Below are 17,133 nucleotides of genomic sequence, written 5' to 3' on the forward strand. Positions count from 1 at the left end.
TCCCAAAGTCTTGACCTACCTAGATCGTTTTTTCAAACGAGAAAATGTTAATATACCAGTTTTCAGAAAAAAAACATCGTGCCGTTTTTTACATGGCACAAAATATCGTGATATTGAAATATATATATATATATATATATATATATATATATATATATATATATATATATATATATATATATATATATATATATATATATATATATATATATATATATATATAAGATTTTTTTATGATATTCCCAAAAATACTAATCGATTAACTCGCTAATGTAGCCCCCCCCCCTTCTGATGGTCCCATAAACAGCCCTAGTAATGTATTTCTTCGTCACATCAATGCAGTTATGCCTTATAGTGAGTCATCAAACACCATTAGTTCTCAGTTTTACAGATTTTGAGCAAGTATTCGATTCAGCTGATGGAAGAGCTTTAGCAAAGGACTTATCTTTGTATGGTACACCAGAAAAATACATTAAAGTAATTAGTGCTATATACGAGAATAACACCGCTGCGGTTAAGGTAGGAAATGAGATTAGTAGCTGGTTTCGTATTAAATCGGGAGTTAAGCAAGGTCGTGTTCTATACCATTTATATGGATTATTTTGATGGATTTTGTCTAAAGGAGCACAGGAAAGGCAGTGGGAGACCACGGAATCAAATGAGGAAGAAAAAATTTCCTGGGCTTAGATTATGTTGATGATTTAAGCATCCTAGATGGAAGTGTGGGCAAAATGAATGAGCTTTTAGAGGTTTAACAAGTTCAGGGTGCTATTAAAGGTTTGAAAATTAATATTAAGAAGACTTGGTCGCTAAGGCTCCGTTTATTTTCCCTGTTTTCTCTTTTCCTAGTGTTTCTTCTTTTTGTCTTTTTTCCCAATTGATATCTCCCGTCTTTCCTGTGCCTCTACTTTTTGGCTTTTATTTATCGTTATTATTATAATAATTTGTAAGTTTTTTTCCGTATGCTAGTGTTTATTCTCTTTAATCTTTATTTCATATATTTTGTTTGATATAGGGTAATATTTATGGTTCTTTTAATGCTATATTATTATGTGGTATGGCCCGCAACGAGCCAAGCTTCTTGGGCCGAAGAACTTTTCTTTGCGTTTGTAATAGTGCTTTAGTATTAACAAAATGATTGATTGATTGATGGAAGGCTAGGAACAAGTGAAGATGAAAAGGTGAGGTTGGATAACCAAAAGATTGATCAAGTGGACAGCCTCACTTACCTTGGTGGTATTATTAGTAAACACAGTGGGTGCCGTGAAGATGTGCCGTGAATAGCCAAGGCTCAGGGTGTTTTTTTCATTGTTGAACACGTTTGGAAGAATAGAGATTCAGAGAAATTGTCAACGGATTGTTTCGGGTACACGACTGACTGACCGTATTTCAAACATTAGCCACGAAAATTGTGGTTCAATCCCCTTTCCTAGGGCTATAATGAGAGAAAAGTTGAGATGGCTAGGGAACGTTTTGACGATGGAGGATGATAGATTGCCAAAGATTGTCCTTTTCGGCCAATCATCTGCAGCTAAACGGAAGGCAGGTTTTCCACGGTTGGGGTAGGAGGATGTCGTAAAGAAAGATTTAAGGGAAATGGGAACTTCCTCGGAGGGGGTAAAGAGAGAGGCTTTGAATAGATTGGGATGGAGGCGGAGTGTGCGTAGCTTCTTAGAAAAGTCATATAGTCATTTACCTTGTGACAGCGCAGTGGATCAGGCTGAGACTCTCCATTCGAGATTTCCCGGTTCAATCCCGCGTGTCGCCAGGAACATTATTTTCAGATCAGCTTTAATATAATTTTTCTTTTTGGTGGAATAATTTTCTTTCATTAGTTTCTATTTGGCTCAAAACATTTTTTATTATATAAACAAATAGAATAAAAGTTTTTGTCCGCCACAACTTAATTCTTTATTTTGTCTTCTTTATATTTGGTGGATGATGTAAGACCTAAACTTTGCCCTAAAAGGCACTATCAAAACCAAAGCTAAACCCCGTAATTCAAAACCAATCTAACCCTAGCATTAAAAATATACTTTAGCAATCCTACATCCTTAATTTCCTAAATACCACTTTTACTTAACATTCCTAGTAGTCTATTTCCCTTACTTTCTACCATTTTAAGAGGTTTCTTCCATTTCCCATCTGACGATAGCCTACAGCCTAAGAACTGAAATTCATCTACAAGGTCTAGTGTCCTACCTTCACACGTAAACTGACAATGTGAATCTATTTGTTCTCCACTTTTCCTATAAACGATAACCACCAACTTCTTTACGTTTCACACCAGTTTATTTTTCTTTAAATTAAATTTTTAAAAAACAAGTTTTTCAACTGAAAGTAAGGAGCAACATTAAAACTAAAACCACACAGAAATTATTACGTATATGAGGGGGTTCGCCCCCTCGTGCTCTTTACGCTAAAGTTCAAATTTTGTTCCAATTCTTTAAGAATGACCCCTGAATCAGAAAGGCAGTTTAATTAGAATAAATAGCTCATTTGAAAATACTAAAAAAAACTTTACCGTATAGAGCGAGGTACTTACGAGGGGGCGAACCTCTACGGCTTGAAACCTCTACAGTAGGATTCTCTGATGTGCTGAATCTGATGGTGTGATTTTCATTAAGATTCTATTACTTTTAGGGGGTGTTTTTCCCTTTTTTCAGGTAACGTTTGATGGGTAAGATTAAATTTAATAAAACTTAAATATTTGAAATCAACATAAAAAGTCGATTCTTTTGACGTTTCTATTGATATCAAAGTTCCGTTTTTTAGAGTTTCGGTTACTATTGAGCCGTGTCGCTCCTTACTTACAGTTCGTTACCACGAATTGTTTGATAAGAAGATGCTAGATCTAGCAGTTACTACAAATGTTCTTTACTTTCTGCTACTAATGCTATGTCGACCGCAAATAGTAATGCAATAATACTTGCACTTGAGAGCTTGATTATCAGGGCGCCTCTGCCTATCAAATGTTCTTAAAAATCATTAGTATACAATGAAAACAGCCTTGGGGAAATTGGACATCCCTGCTTAACACCAAGTATGCTTCTAATAGCCCTAGAGAAATCCTTACCTACCCGTACTACAGTCTTAACTATATTACAAATAGATGCTATAATCTTATAGCCCTAAAGCTAACAACGACTCTATAATTAAGCTTCTATCCACTCCATCAAACGCCCCTTTTAAATCCAAAAATGCAACAAACAGCCTGCCCTCTTTTCTCCTAACTTGTTTCCTAATCATCCCTAATAAAATAAAAATCTGATCTATATGACTATAGCCTGTTCTGAACCCTGCCTGCGAATCTGATTAAGTTCTATTTTGGTCTATCCAACTACCTATCCTACGACATATCGTCTTAGCTAAAACCTTACTAAGCACATTACTTAGACTTATACCTCATTAATTTCCATGGTATAATCTATCCCCATTTTTAAATAATAGCAGTAGATTAGACGTAGCCCAAGACAAGGGCCATTCTGCACCATTCAATATACCAGAAAATGTCCTTGCTATAACAGGCAGCAGCAACACCTGTCCCCATATGAAGTGCCTCTGGTAAAAAAATATAATAAAACATAGGAGCATCATGGCCTTTACTATAGACAACGCTATAGCGTTGCCTCTGATTAAAAGTGCGTTTCCAAAATTACGGCTCTAGACAAATTTCACACACTTGGGACCTATCTAGATCGTTTCTTTCAGGCCAGAAAATCCCAGGAAGCCAATTTTCAAAAAGCAAAATGTGAGTGAATATTTTATATATGATAAGATATTATATATGAGTGAATATTTAATATTTTATAATATTACTCGAAGATATAATCAAATATTGTTTAAAACCATATTTTGGTAGTCTTATTCTAACTTTCTGTTGAAAGTCATTTATGCTATATAGGCTTAAGGACATGAAATAATTTACATTAAAAATAATGTGTGTCTTACAGTCTGACAATTCAGTAACTAAAAACCCGCTGCATTTGTTATAACCCCCAGGGGAATGCACCACTGTATTTTTTATAGTCCTAGGCAGGGGCCTACAGAACTAGAAAGAAAATAATATTTTATAATATTAGTAGAAATTTTATTTATGGCCTTATAATTTATAATTAATACTACAAAGAATTTTATTTATGGTCAATTTCTTAGCAGCAGTAAGAGCTTTATTAATTTAAAACAGATTAGCAAAGAATCCAAGGAAATGGCACTAATACCAGTTTATATTAATACTGCTGATAAATGCTCCGGACTAAAAAAAATATTTATATAATCATTAGCAAAACTAAAATATATATTGCTAGATGCTCTAAGCTCTACAATATCTAAATAATATGCTTTGATTTTCGCCATTATGCATCCCTGACAAGTAATTCCAGTTGGCAGACGTTAACGAAGTTTAGCCATCTTTTTTGCAGCTTTACCATTTTTTATCATAATTTTGGTATAGTTTTGCTAATTTTACTACAGTTTTCCAATTAACACAATAATTCTACTGTAGCACTGCCTATTTCTTAGCAGTATTAGGAAATTTATTCATTGCTAATTTCATAGTAGCAGTAGGAACTTTATCAATTTAAAACAGATTAGCAAAAAATTCCACGAAAATAGAATTAATAGCAATTGGACTACTAATTTTAATAGATTATAAAATATCAAATTAATGATTATCAGAAATAAAACATCTAGTGCTATATGGTCTAAACTCTAAAAAATCAAAATAATATGCTTTAATTTTTGACATTATATATCACTAACAAATGATTTTATTGCGCATATTTAACGCAATACTGCCAATTTTTTGCAGTTTTTCCATTTTTTACAATGACTTTTGTGCAGTTTTGCCAATTTTTATCAAAATAAAGATTTGAGTAAATAAAAATTACCAGCCACTCAACAACATTGATATTCAATTCTTTTTGCAACCACGGCAACTAATTTCAGGATAGGCCAGAGCATATCATGTCCCCCATGTCAAACATTTAAAGAAGTACCAGTCAAGAAAAAGATGGCGTTGTGTAATCAATATTAAGTTGTTTGGATGCCCTCTCTTCAATATGAATCTTGTCTGTTATTATAATTATAATTATTATAATTATTATATTATATAATTATTATAATTATAATCTTGTCTGTATATATTATAATAAATTTATTAATTTATTTATAATTAATTTATTATAAGTATTTATTAATCCAAAGCCTGAGTTAAAACCAGCATTGACGTCAAATTTCACACTATGGCTCTTTTTATGTTGGGACATTGACTGCAATCCAAATTTAAGAAATAGTAGGAAAAATACAATTTCGACTCAAAAAATGAGGAATATTAATCAAATATTATACCAATTTTAGCTCTTGAGGCAAAAAATTTTTGCCTCAAGAGCTAAAAGAGCCCACTTCAATTTAATGGAGCTTGAATCCACTAGAATCCTGCATTCTCTTGAATTTGGAAAAACCACTTGAACTTTTTGATTGCCTAAAGGTGTTGCATTTTTTATGTTAAAAAAAAGTTGTTACCCTTTAAAAAACTTTATATGAGTCATCTTTACCATCAAATTTATCAAAAAAATCATAATTACCTGAATTGTATCCATTTTTCTGGTATCCAGACATTATTTCTACTGGCCAAATCTTTCTAATTCATTGAAGGCAAATTCAAATCTGAAAAAAAAAACGAACTTAATAACTACAAAATCTTATCATATTCTGATCCTTTAGATTGACTGAATTCCTCATTACACAAAACTAAACAGATTCGACACTTTTGAACTGAGCAAAGAAAGATAAGAATTAATGACATTTAAAATAGATTCAATAAACTGAACAATTTAAAAGGTAAACATTAGACCTTTTTTCCGTTTTCTAAATACCGGGGCTTTATTATCCACAAAAAAAAAGAACATTAAAAAAGTAAAGCATACACAGTAGGAGAGTGATTCGAGTAGGACACCCAGCAATAAAGAAATAAATTCTGGTCAGGAAGAAAAATAGTAAAAAGTCTTGCTGACTCCAATTCAGTTATTCTTGTCAACTGGTGTGGGTAGCCCATATATGCCCTGCATCAATTGAACGGGCCTATTACATATTCACTGAATAATACAAAAGCCCTGCAAGTTTTTTGGCAGAAAACTTAAAAAAAAACTTTGTTTGATGCCAAAAGGCAGTCTTGTAAGTGTCTTAACAGTAGTTTTGATACAAAAAAACAGTGTTTTCTTTTCTTTTTTAAGAAAACTCATAAAAACCTTTGTTTGGTACCAAAAGGCAGTCTTGTAAGTGTCTAAACTGTAGTTTTGATACAAAAAACAGTGTTTTTTTTTCTTTTTTAGAAAACTCACAAAAACCTTTGTTTGATACCAAAAGGCAGTCTTGTAAGTGTCTAAACTGTAGGTTTGTTACAAGAAAGAGTGTTTTCTTTTCTTTTTGAGAAAACTCACAGAAACCTTTGTTTGATACCAAAAGGCAGTCTTGTAAGTGTCTAAACTGTAGTTTTAATACAAAAAAACAGTGTTTTCTTTTCTTTTTGAGAAAACTCACAGAAACCTTTGTTTGATACCAAAAGGCATTCTTGTAAGTGTCTAAACTGTAGTTTTGTTACAAGAAAGAGTGTTTTCTTTTCTTTTTGAGAAAACTCACAGAAACCTTTGTTTGATACCAAAAGGCAATCTTGTAAGTGTCTAACTGTAGTTTTGATACAAAAAACAGCGTTTTCTTTTCTTTTTGAGAAAACTGACAGAAACCTTTGTTTGATACCAAAAGGCAGTCTTGTAAGTGTCTAAACTGTAGTTTTAATACAAAAAACAGTATTTTCTTTTTTTTGGTATAACCTTAAAAAACAGTGGAATTATTAAGGCTACTGATTATTAATCATCCAAAACCCCTCTAACACTAACAACAACAGCAACATTAATCTCAAAATATCAACAACCTAGAGCACTTTAATCACCAAGACTACTCCTAAGATAGAAGCAACTTCTTTCTCCGTGAATTGAAAGCAATACAACTAGGAGCATTTTTCGCAAAATTAAGCAGTATATTTCAAACATAAAGGACATAATGGCAAATAACAAAAAAAAATACTTGAGGGGTACACCTAAACTGAGAAATGATATTGTCCAAATATCTAACGTTACAATTATGACAGTCTTTGCTGTATGCAAAAAGATTTTAAAAAACAGGGGCTATCTGAAGATTCAATAGGGACTATCATACAGGGGCTATCAGATAGTTCAAATATTTATGTGAGAAAAATGTAGCCTGGTAGTCCTGAATTTGGGATACTTCCATTAAAATATTCTTTTAAAATGCTCACAAGCAGAGACCTTGCCAAAATCATCAAATTCAGATAATAATTCCAGTTTTATCAGGAAATTTGTGTACAGATTAATACATGTTACAATATTTATTGCATAAATTGAGTTTCCATATATAATATATAGGGAGAACATAGAAAAACAAACTTTTTTTACAATTTTGGTTTAGTGACTTTTTTTATTCTTGGCATTAATCCAAGAGCTCTGTATTATTCTTCTACCATCACACTTGAATGCTTTCCCCAAATAGATCTGATTCTTTAACATTTTATCATTTCCCTCACTCAACTAAAGTCCAGAAAATACTATGAATGAGCATTAGAAAATTAATAGCTGACAAATTTTGGAAAATACATTGTCAATTTTGTAATGCTAAACATCAAATGAACATGAAGTTAGGAAGAGCAGAGTCATCTGCAATTAGAAATATTTGTTATACAAGTTTGCAACAAACATTTCACCAAACAGAATAATATATCCATATGAATGCAATCAGGAATAACATTTGGTACAGCCAGAGATATTTTGGTTAAAGGGGACAGAGCCCTCTTCCTTTCAAAAACTTTTAGCAAAAAGGTAGGTCTGGATGCAACAACAGTCAAACTTATTTTGAAGGTAAAAAAGATGTAAAACGAGTTTATATCAAACATTAATAAGCATTTGTTTACCAAGCTTTGTCATTTAAAAAAAAGTGTGATTATAATTCGTAAAATACATTGAGTAAGAAAGTTCTTATTCATGTTTGAAAAAAAATGTGTATAAAAATGTGTGATGTATAAAAATGCGAAAGTATAAAAATGTGTTATGAGTTCATTTAAAACGTGCAAGCATTCTAAATTATGTCAAATATATATAAAATTTTTGTGATTGATAGTATGACGTGATATAGTGTAATAGTGAACTAGTTAAGCATAAGAATTTTGTACTTCTGACAAAAAGCACCAAAATTGGTGGAAACATAGACTAAAACACAGGGAATCTAACGGTGACGGGAAGCACGTAGAACGAGCGGTGTAAAGCATCTTTACGAGCGCCCAAAGCGCTAAAAAAATGTGCAAGTTTACCAGCATCTCTACAGAAGCATCAAAACCTCTGAATATAGTTTTTAAGATATGGCCATTCCAATGGTGGCTATATAAAAAGTAAAGGATCGCTCTGAAGCGCGCAATAGAGCGCTAACAAAAGCGCATAAAACGCAAAATAGGAGTGTCTATCCCATGTAATACCTAAACAGGCAAAAACATAGTTTAGAGTACTAGAAGTCTGAAGATTACAAGCAACAGAAGTCTAGGACTATCCAGCTATCTCCCTCCTCTTGGTTGCTAGGATGAATTTCAGACAAGTCAGTTGGAAGGAATTATACTTCTTGCACTATCACCAGAAGTCATGGCCACTAAATGATTGGTAACAGTGTTGTATTTGAGGGCTCAAAAGCATGCAAAAAGCACAAAACTGATAGAACGTTTTGGGAAACTCCAGAAAAAGTAGAAATATAGTATGAAATATGGGGAACCCATTGCTGATTGGTATGAAGTCAAGCAATTGCCCTATAGCGCTCTATAAAGCATCCAAAGCGCTAAAAAAGCGCAATTTTACCAGCCTTGCTACAAAAGCATCTAAACTTCTGAAAACACGTTTTAAGATATGGCAATTCAATGGTGGCTTTACATAAAGCAAAGCATCACTCTGAAGCGCGCAATAGAGTGCTAATGAAAGTGCAAATTCCATGGCATACAAAAACCGGCAAAAACATAGCTTAGAGTACTAGAAGTCTGGCAATTACAAAAAGCAGCTCCAGTATGTGTGACATGTGTGACAAAGCATGCCACCAATTATGGGCAGGAAGTCAAGTAATTGCTGTATAGCACCCAATAAAGCAACCAAAGTGCTAAAAAAAAGTGCAAGTTGGTGCTGTTTTGGCATTTGGCGAATATGTTACAAAAGGAATCTGCCAATACCTTCACAAGTAGTTCATAAGTGAAACATAGCAAGTAGACATCATCTTTGACATTTATAAGTCCAATAGCTTCAAAACTTCTACACGAGAAAAGCGCGACAAGGCTATGTATCAGACAAAGATTGAAGAAAGAACGCCAATTCCAAAAAACTGGAGTAGTTTCCTTCAGTGTTCAGACAACAAGCAGAGCCTATTTCAGTTCACAGCAAAAAAGATATGTGCTTGGACAATCAAACTCAAAGTGCTTCTTGTAATAGTCAAACTTCTATTACTCTTAACTACTTTTTTGCCAGTTTTTGTATTTCATGGAACAGGTGCTTCCATTTTGCACTTTACTCACTTTTTTAGTGCTCTATTGCATGTTTCAGGGCTATCCTTTGCCTTAGATTTAGCCATCATTGGAATCTCCATATCTTAAAATGTATTGTCAGAAGTTCTGATGCATCTGTGGAGAGACTGGCAAACATCCACTTTTTTTAGTGCTTCAGGTGCTTGTAAAGGTGCTTTTGAGTGTCCGCTCGACATGCTTCCTGTCACCATTGGAGTCTCCGTGCTTTAATCTATATTTCCACAAATTTTGGTGCTTTTTGCCAGAAGTGCACAATTCTAGTGATATTTTTGGGTTAACAGACCCACTAATAGGCATGCATAGGTTCAATCATATACAGAGTGAGGGAAGGTAAGCCTGCCAGAGAAGATGGAACTTTCTTCCCCCCATGTATGGGTGCAATCACACCAATTCTCTATCAAAAATAATTTTTTAATAAAAAAGAAATTAATCACAAATTTGAAAGAAACTTTACTTTTAGAAGTCTTCATTCTACAAACACCCAGATATTGTTTGGATGATAGATTAAAAATTGCAAGAAATTGCATGTGAGCTAATAGATATTCTTCTCCCAAATCGTGTTGACACAGTTTAAGAAAGTGATCATCAAAATTGGACAAAAATAAGAAAAGAAAACCATTTTCTCAAGAACTTAGGCCATGGATTGACCTTCCTGGCACTCACTCTCCTATTTGGCCTGATTGTGAATTCAGTCCATAGTTGACATAAATAAAATATGACACCAGGCATTTGCTGTTTTGGTGCCATACCTAATGACACCAGCAGAGCATTTCCAACTTTATTTTCTTAACATTTAAAAGGAAAGAACTGGAACTACATAATGTTCCTAGTCAAGAAGAAGGAGAATTCAAAGTCAAGATTAAATAGTTGTCAATTATTTGCCCTTTGAGGAACAACTGCTGTTAAGAGGCTTGTTAGACATCTAAACATGTGCTGTTATGGAGACTAATTGATAAGGATTATGAATTTGGCTGATCTCTAAGGGCATTATAAAAGGTGTAGTGCTGCAATGACACTATAAATTATCTACTAGAAAAATGACACTATACAATGACAAATAGGTTTTTAATCAGGGAGTGGGGAGTAGAATCCCTAAGATTGTTTGGAAGGTTTCTCTCTAAATAAATTTTTAAAAGTGGCCTAAAAATATTGTTTAATTGTATCCTGACCCATCCCCAGAAATTCTACTAGCCTCCCACTTTTGGGCATGCATGGGTTTAGAAATAGCAAGTTTTACCTTTGGTCCAAGCACTTCAGCTATGAGATTTACTAAAACTTGTTTGCCATATCTTCAAACTTTCAATCTGTTATATTTTGGTGGAATTAAGGTCATACAAAAATTCTAGTTTACATAAAGTGTGGGGCCCTTAGGCTGTAGCCATCTTTCCATCTTTGAAAGTGCAAATGTGCTTATTATTGAATCTTGCAATTCTAATCACTTACATACCATAACATAACATCCTACTAAAGCCTTTCATAAAGGATAAGTTAAATTAAGATTGCCATCCTCAGGCTGCAATTTAACTTCTTTAGTCATTCAAAAGATATTAATTAAGTAATGAATATCTGTTCTAAGAGTTTTGGGATTTTCTTTCAAGGTCAGATCTTTTTCTTGCAAAACCTCCGACATAGATTTAAAAATACCTGAAATTGACCAAATTCACAATTTTTTAAGTAAAAAAGGGGGGAAATGATAGCGCCAGAAAAATCTGGGAGTGAGGGTGGGGGACAGCACCTGCTCATTTTTGCTATTTACTTGAAACTTAGAACAACCATCTTAAAAACATTTTAAGAAAAACAAAAAGCCTTGTTTTGAAGGCGTTTGTCCTATTACTCTTATTCCTATTTTCTCGAAACTTTATGAAGGATTCCTTGCAGATTGGCTAAAGAAGAAAATCCTACCTCTTACTGACCTGAGGCAATTGGGGAACCTAAAATCCACTTCTACTTCCCACTACCTCCTTTCTCTTATCAACCACATCAGGAAAATCCTCAAAAAGCGCAATTTCTGGCTAAATTTAAATTCCATTGACCTTTAGAAAGCCTTTGACCTTGTTAACCACAATTTATTAAATGAGAAACTTGTCAGCAAGTTCAATATTGATCCTTTACTGGTGACATTGGTTGTCTCCTTCTTAACAAATAGATTGCAAGTTGTCAAATACCGGAATTATTATTCAAATCCTCTCCCCATCCACAATGGCATACTCCAAGGTACTCTCCTAGGTCCCCTCCCTTTTTCAGTCATGATCAACAGCCTCACAAAGGAATTGCCTGATCAATGGAAATTTGTTGATGACCTAACAGTTGTTGAAACTTGCTTCAGAAATTTAATAAGCAACCCTATGAGTATCCTCAATGAAATTGGAGACAAGGCCTTCAATTTAGACAAGACAGTAAACCCCTCTAAGTCCATGATAATGTCAATTTGTTTCCTCAAATCCTCGCTCTGTTTTCTTAATCCTATCCCTCCTGAAATTTATGTGTCCTCGTTTAATGTGCTTGGCATCAGAATTTCTTCAAATATAAAGTGGGATATCCATGTTAAAGACACCATCCATAGAGCCAATATGTCTATCACCCTCCTTAAGCTCCTAAATAAATTTAGCCTCCCCCCTACCTACTCCTTAAGGATTTAAATGCCTTTTGTCAGCCTGCATCTTAAATATACTTGTCCAGTTTGGCACCCTGGTATCTCTCACAAAGAATCAGAAAAAATTGAATCTATCCAAAACAGAGCCTTGCAAATAATTTTCAAAGAAGGCAAGGTACCATACTCTCTGCTCCTGTAAAAAGCTACTATGGAAGCCCTTGAGCAAAGGATGGTATTGTTGTACCTCCATTTTGCAAAAAAATGCAAAAAAAAACCCTTGGATGGCAAGTATTTTCCCCAAATATCACTCCCTATCCAGATTACAGCCACCTCAAGCTGTTTCTGAGCCCATCCCTATTTTTTCCCCTATTTGCTGCATATGATTTGTCAACTCCAAAGTCTGAATTCAGCACTTTTTGGGCTGGTGATAGAGATTTTTTAAAAATAAATATCTTATGTCTTATTTTATCCATCCCGGAATCAAATATTGAAGCTCAGTACTTTCTGAAAGCCCAGGCTAATTTTCAAGTCATAAAACTTTGGAAGTTTAGGAATATAAGTATATGAACCAAGATCAAAATATTTGAAGCTACAGTGAGAATGGTGGTCATGCATGGTTCAGAAACTTGGACACTTCAGAAGATGAAGGAACATTTGTTAGGGTTTTTCCAAAGGAATTGTCAACAGATGGTTTTGGGTACTCATTTGATTGATCATATTTCATACAACATCTACAAAAATGTAGTTCTATCCCACTTTCTAGAGTTATATTGAGAAAGAGGTTGAGACAGAGAGGACAACTTTTGCAGACAAAGGACAGCACATTGTCCTTTTTGGTCATCCATCTAGGGCCAAATGAAAAGCAGGTTGTCCCTGAATGAGGTTGGAAGATGTAGGAAATGAGGTAAGGAAGGACTTCTTGGGAAGTTGAGACTTCTTGGGAGGGAAGGAAGGGCTAAGTTTTCTATAGATTGGGATGGAGAAAGAGCATATGCAGCTGTGTTGACCTCTGGTGTTTGGTGCTGTAGTGATTTGCTAGTAGTAGTAGTTATCAGCTGAATAGATGAATTATTTCATAATGGTTTTGGAATGTGGGTAACAATGGCAGGAAACACAAAAATATGATTAACATAAACAAGCTATGTTTTATAGAGTAAGAATCTCTTTACTAGTGATTTCTTTAGTTTTTTAATGTTCATTGGAGGGAGGGAGCATGCTTTTCTGAGTGTAGGGTAAAATACCCAGTAGTTGGACAGCTAGTCAGCATTTCAACACTTGAATCACTGTAAAATCTCTATTATACTACCTTAAAAAAATTGTTTCACCATTGGACTTGTCTAAACTTTTTAATGATTGTGCAATTAGCTTCAATATTTCAACATTATACAATGCTAACAATTTTTAATGCACTGATAGTCAACAGTGGAGCCAAATCACAGACATAAACTTCAAGCTTAAACCTAAACTTGGAAAATTTTCCCCAATCTTGGAGATGGAATCTTAAAGCTAGAACAAAATGTCTCTAAATAATAGATGAAATATATCACAAACATACCCAAAAATAAGCGAAGTTTTGTGATGCAGAATTGGCTAGTTGTCTATAAATAGGCTAGGATATAATGGTAACTATTGTTTAAGCTTAATTGTTAAAAAGGTTTCCTACATTGAAATCAGACAATCTTGACTACCCCAGTCCTAACCATCAGCCAATCCCAACTATCTACATCATATCCAAGAACCTACCATATACATATCCAAGATTACCTTAAGAACCTACTGTCCATGATTATGAAAAATATATTTTAATGAGAATATTTGTCTAAAATTAGGCACTGTACTGGGGGTGCTGCCCTAGCAAATACTATGCTTAGAAAGAGTGTGAATTTGAAAATTAAACAGTAGCCTAGACTATTCTTATTGGTATCAGTTAGTACTTCTTGAGCACATAAGAAGTGCTATAGAATTCTGGAGTTCACTGAGCTACATTCTCAGAGAGAACCTCCCCAAGGCAGCTCAAGCACATCCCCAAGTGGCAGATAGGATAGAGTTCTCCAGATATGGGTGGATTCCTTTGAATAACCAATAAGAAGACAGGAACTACTCGGGACCCAGTTCTGGGGGGGGGGTCTTTAAACATAAATTGGGCCCCTAACTGTGGTGACAAACACAGTTAAAGAGGAGTTAGGTACCCTTTGATGGTTCTGTGCTAGGTCTACCAGTGTGTGGACATGTCCTGACAGGATCAAACCCTAATCCCAGCTATGGGTTAAATAGGCAGCAAGCAGAGAGCTGTTAGGGTGGAGTGACTGATGGCTGAAATCAGCCATCTGTAAAAAACAGAGACAAGTTGCATGCCACTGTCTGTGAATATCAATGAAATCTTCTATTTTTAACTATTATGGATCAATTGGATATGAAGGGAAGAAACTGAATGAATGACAATTTATTGACAAACAAACTTATACAACATCAAACTGCCAAATTTGTCACTTTCTGTCAGGTAGCCTATGTTATATATAAATATACTTAATGATTATGAAATACACCTTAAAACTATCATTGATGAAATGGCATCTACACTATCATTTGATTTAATAATTATCAGTGATTTCCACTTCCCATTAATTAAGTGGGTTGATGGTCTTGGTCATGTAGTATCTAATAATGGAGATTCACAATTTGTGTCTTGCTTATCTGATAACTTTCTTCACCAAATGGTTGACAAGCCAACAAGGCATCATGGCAACCAGAATCCTTCCTTGTTGGATCTCATAAATTTTAAGCAATTCAGATTCCCTTATCAGAAATGAATTTCTTCCTCCAGTTGGCAACAGCAATAAATCAGTTATCCTCTCTGTGTTATCTTTGAACATACGTCTGCAACCTAATGTTTGTCCTCAAACTGTCAAACAATACAGAAGGAATTAGCCTCAATAAATTGGTCAAACCTAATTATTTCATCCTGAATCTAAATAGGCTATAACATTCATTTGCATCACAAATAAACTTTACCCCCTATATTAGCCATATGGTGGATGTCCTATCTATATATATACAAATCTTTAAATTAGCCAACCAGTATTTTAAGCCTAGGAGCCCAGCTGGACAAAAGGAAACATATTAGCCTAAGAAAACAATTCTTACTCCATAATATGAAGAATAATCCTAGTTTACATATTTTGCAGGGGGATAGCATTTATCTTCACTTCTTTCCTTGTTTTTATAAGAAATTCACAAATTTCTTAGGATCTATAGGCTATATTCACAGAATATATACCCCCACCCCCTAATGTGCAAATATATACCTAGAATTGCATCCTCAATTTAAATATAACATCAATTTGCATCACAAACATATTTTATTTCCATATTAGCCTAGCCATATGGTGAATGTCCCTATCTTTCCCATGCTGAAGAGTAATTAGGCCTACTAATAAAGTTACAAGTGAAATGTTGACTAAATATACAGCAGTGAGCTATTTATTATTAAGCACTCTAACCTACCAAAAACAATAGACTAGTCCTGCCTAGCCTACTGGCCCAAGTTGTTCAAGGCCATTGCCTATTTATACTCCTTAAAGTCTTGTTTAGATTAGGCCATTTAAACTGACATAAGAGACCAGAGACTTTTTTTTTTTAATAATACCATAAAAATTACCAGATCTTTAGGTTCTAGGAGAAATGCTAGGATCTTCTTCTTCTTCCTCTTATGTCAGGGAGAATATTTTTGGAAATAATTTTGTAGTTCATAATCATTTCACCATGTTTCCTCCAGTACATGAGAGTAGGAAGCTTCAAGTGACATAAATGCTATTTGTATGGCATTTATTTGAGACCTTTGACCATTTTGGTTGCTCTTTGTTGTTCTCTTCCTAATATTTCTTTGTACTTCTTGAAGTAGGGTGACACCAACTACATTCCAACCTCTAGGCATGGACAAACTTGTGCCTTGTAGAGCTTCATAAACACACTAAACTACATTAGGGGGGCATGCACCCCCTTGATCCACCACTGTGTGGTGGTGCTGTAGTGAGATGCTAGTAGTATTAACAATTACCCTATATAGTTAGGAGCATCCTGAGGCTCATTTTATTGGGGGGGGGGGGGATCTTTGAAAATTTTACTGAATTGCTACCTGATTTATGCTGAATTTTCTGCAGAAATCAAGAATTTTGCTAAATTTCAGCTGATTTTGCAAAATGTTTGCCAAAATTATCACCTTTGGTGAAAATGTTATCAAATAACAAAAAAGTAGGGGGACAGCACATCCCTCCCTATCCTCCCTCAAGACACCCCTGTATATAGTAATCTCTCAGACAAACTGGGTAAAGCATGGAATAAACTGGCTGTGGTGCAGAGCTGTGTTGGCCACAGGCAGCTAGGTGCTGTATTGAGTTGTTAATAGTAGTAGTAGGCTAATAATTTGGGCTATATCTACAAAAAAGTTGGGGGACAGCACATCCCTCCCTATCCCCCCTCAAGACACCCCTGTATATAGTAATCACTCAGACAAACTGGATAAAGCATGGAATAAACTGGCTGTGGTGCATAGCTGTGATGGCCAGAGGCAGCTAGGTGCTGTATTGGGTTGTTAATAGTAGTAGTAGGCTAACAATTTGGGCTATATCTGAGACACTTGGGGGTTGGAGTACATTACCACAAATACTAGACCAACTTTTGTTTTATTAATGTGGGTGTTTGGTGAAATTCTAGTTTTGCCAAGAAATTGGAGCTAGAACTTTAGCTGGTTCCTTCTGTGGAGCTGTTAATATAGAATTGATCCTCCAAACTGAATGGCCAGCACATTTCTTTATAGCCTAATTCTTGCAAACCCTACACATCAGAACTAGCAGAGCTATGAGGCTAAAAAAATTCTTTGGGCCTTGTATGCACTAGGCTATAAACATTTCTGAAAGTT

General features: G+C 34.6%; 1 protein-coding gene across 1 annotated transcript in view; it reads right to left on the reverse strand.

Moving 5' to 3' along the window:
* LOC148944574 (epidermal growth factor receptor kinase substrate 8-like) overlaps nt 1-15,837 on the reverse strand; it is a 32,823-nt gene extending 16,986 nt beyond the window's left edge. The window contains exons 1-2 of the mRNA XM_089100161.1: nt 15,720-15,837; nt 5,586-5,667 (exon numbers count right to left, since the gene is read on the reverse strand). Of these exons, the coding sequence (XP_088956287.1) occupies nt 5,586-5,619 (34 nt within the window). The 5' untranslated portion in view covers nt 5,620-5,667; nt 15,720-15,837. The remainder of the gene's footprint in view (nt 1-5,585; nt 5,668-15,719) is intronic.
* Between the last annotated feature and the right edge of the window lie 1,296 nt (nt 15,838-17,133).

This window comes from Artemia sp. Qi Xiang Cuo, chromosome 14, assembly GCF_049724085.1.
Source record: "Artemia sp. Qi Xiang Cuo chromosome 14, ASM4972408v1, whole genome shotgun sequence".
Classification (NCBI taxonomy): domain Eukaryota; kingdom Metazoa; phylum Arthropoda; class Branchiopoda; order Anostraca; family Artemiidae; genus Artemia; species Artemia sp. Qi Xiang Cuo.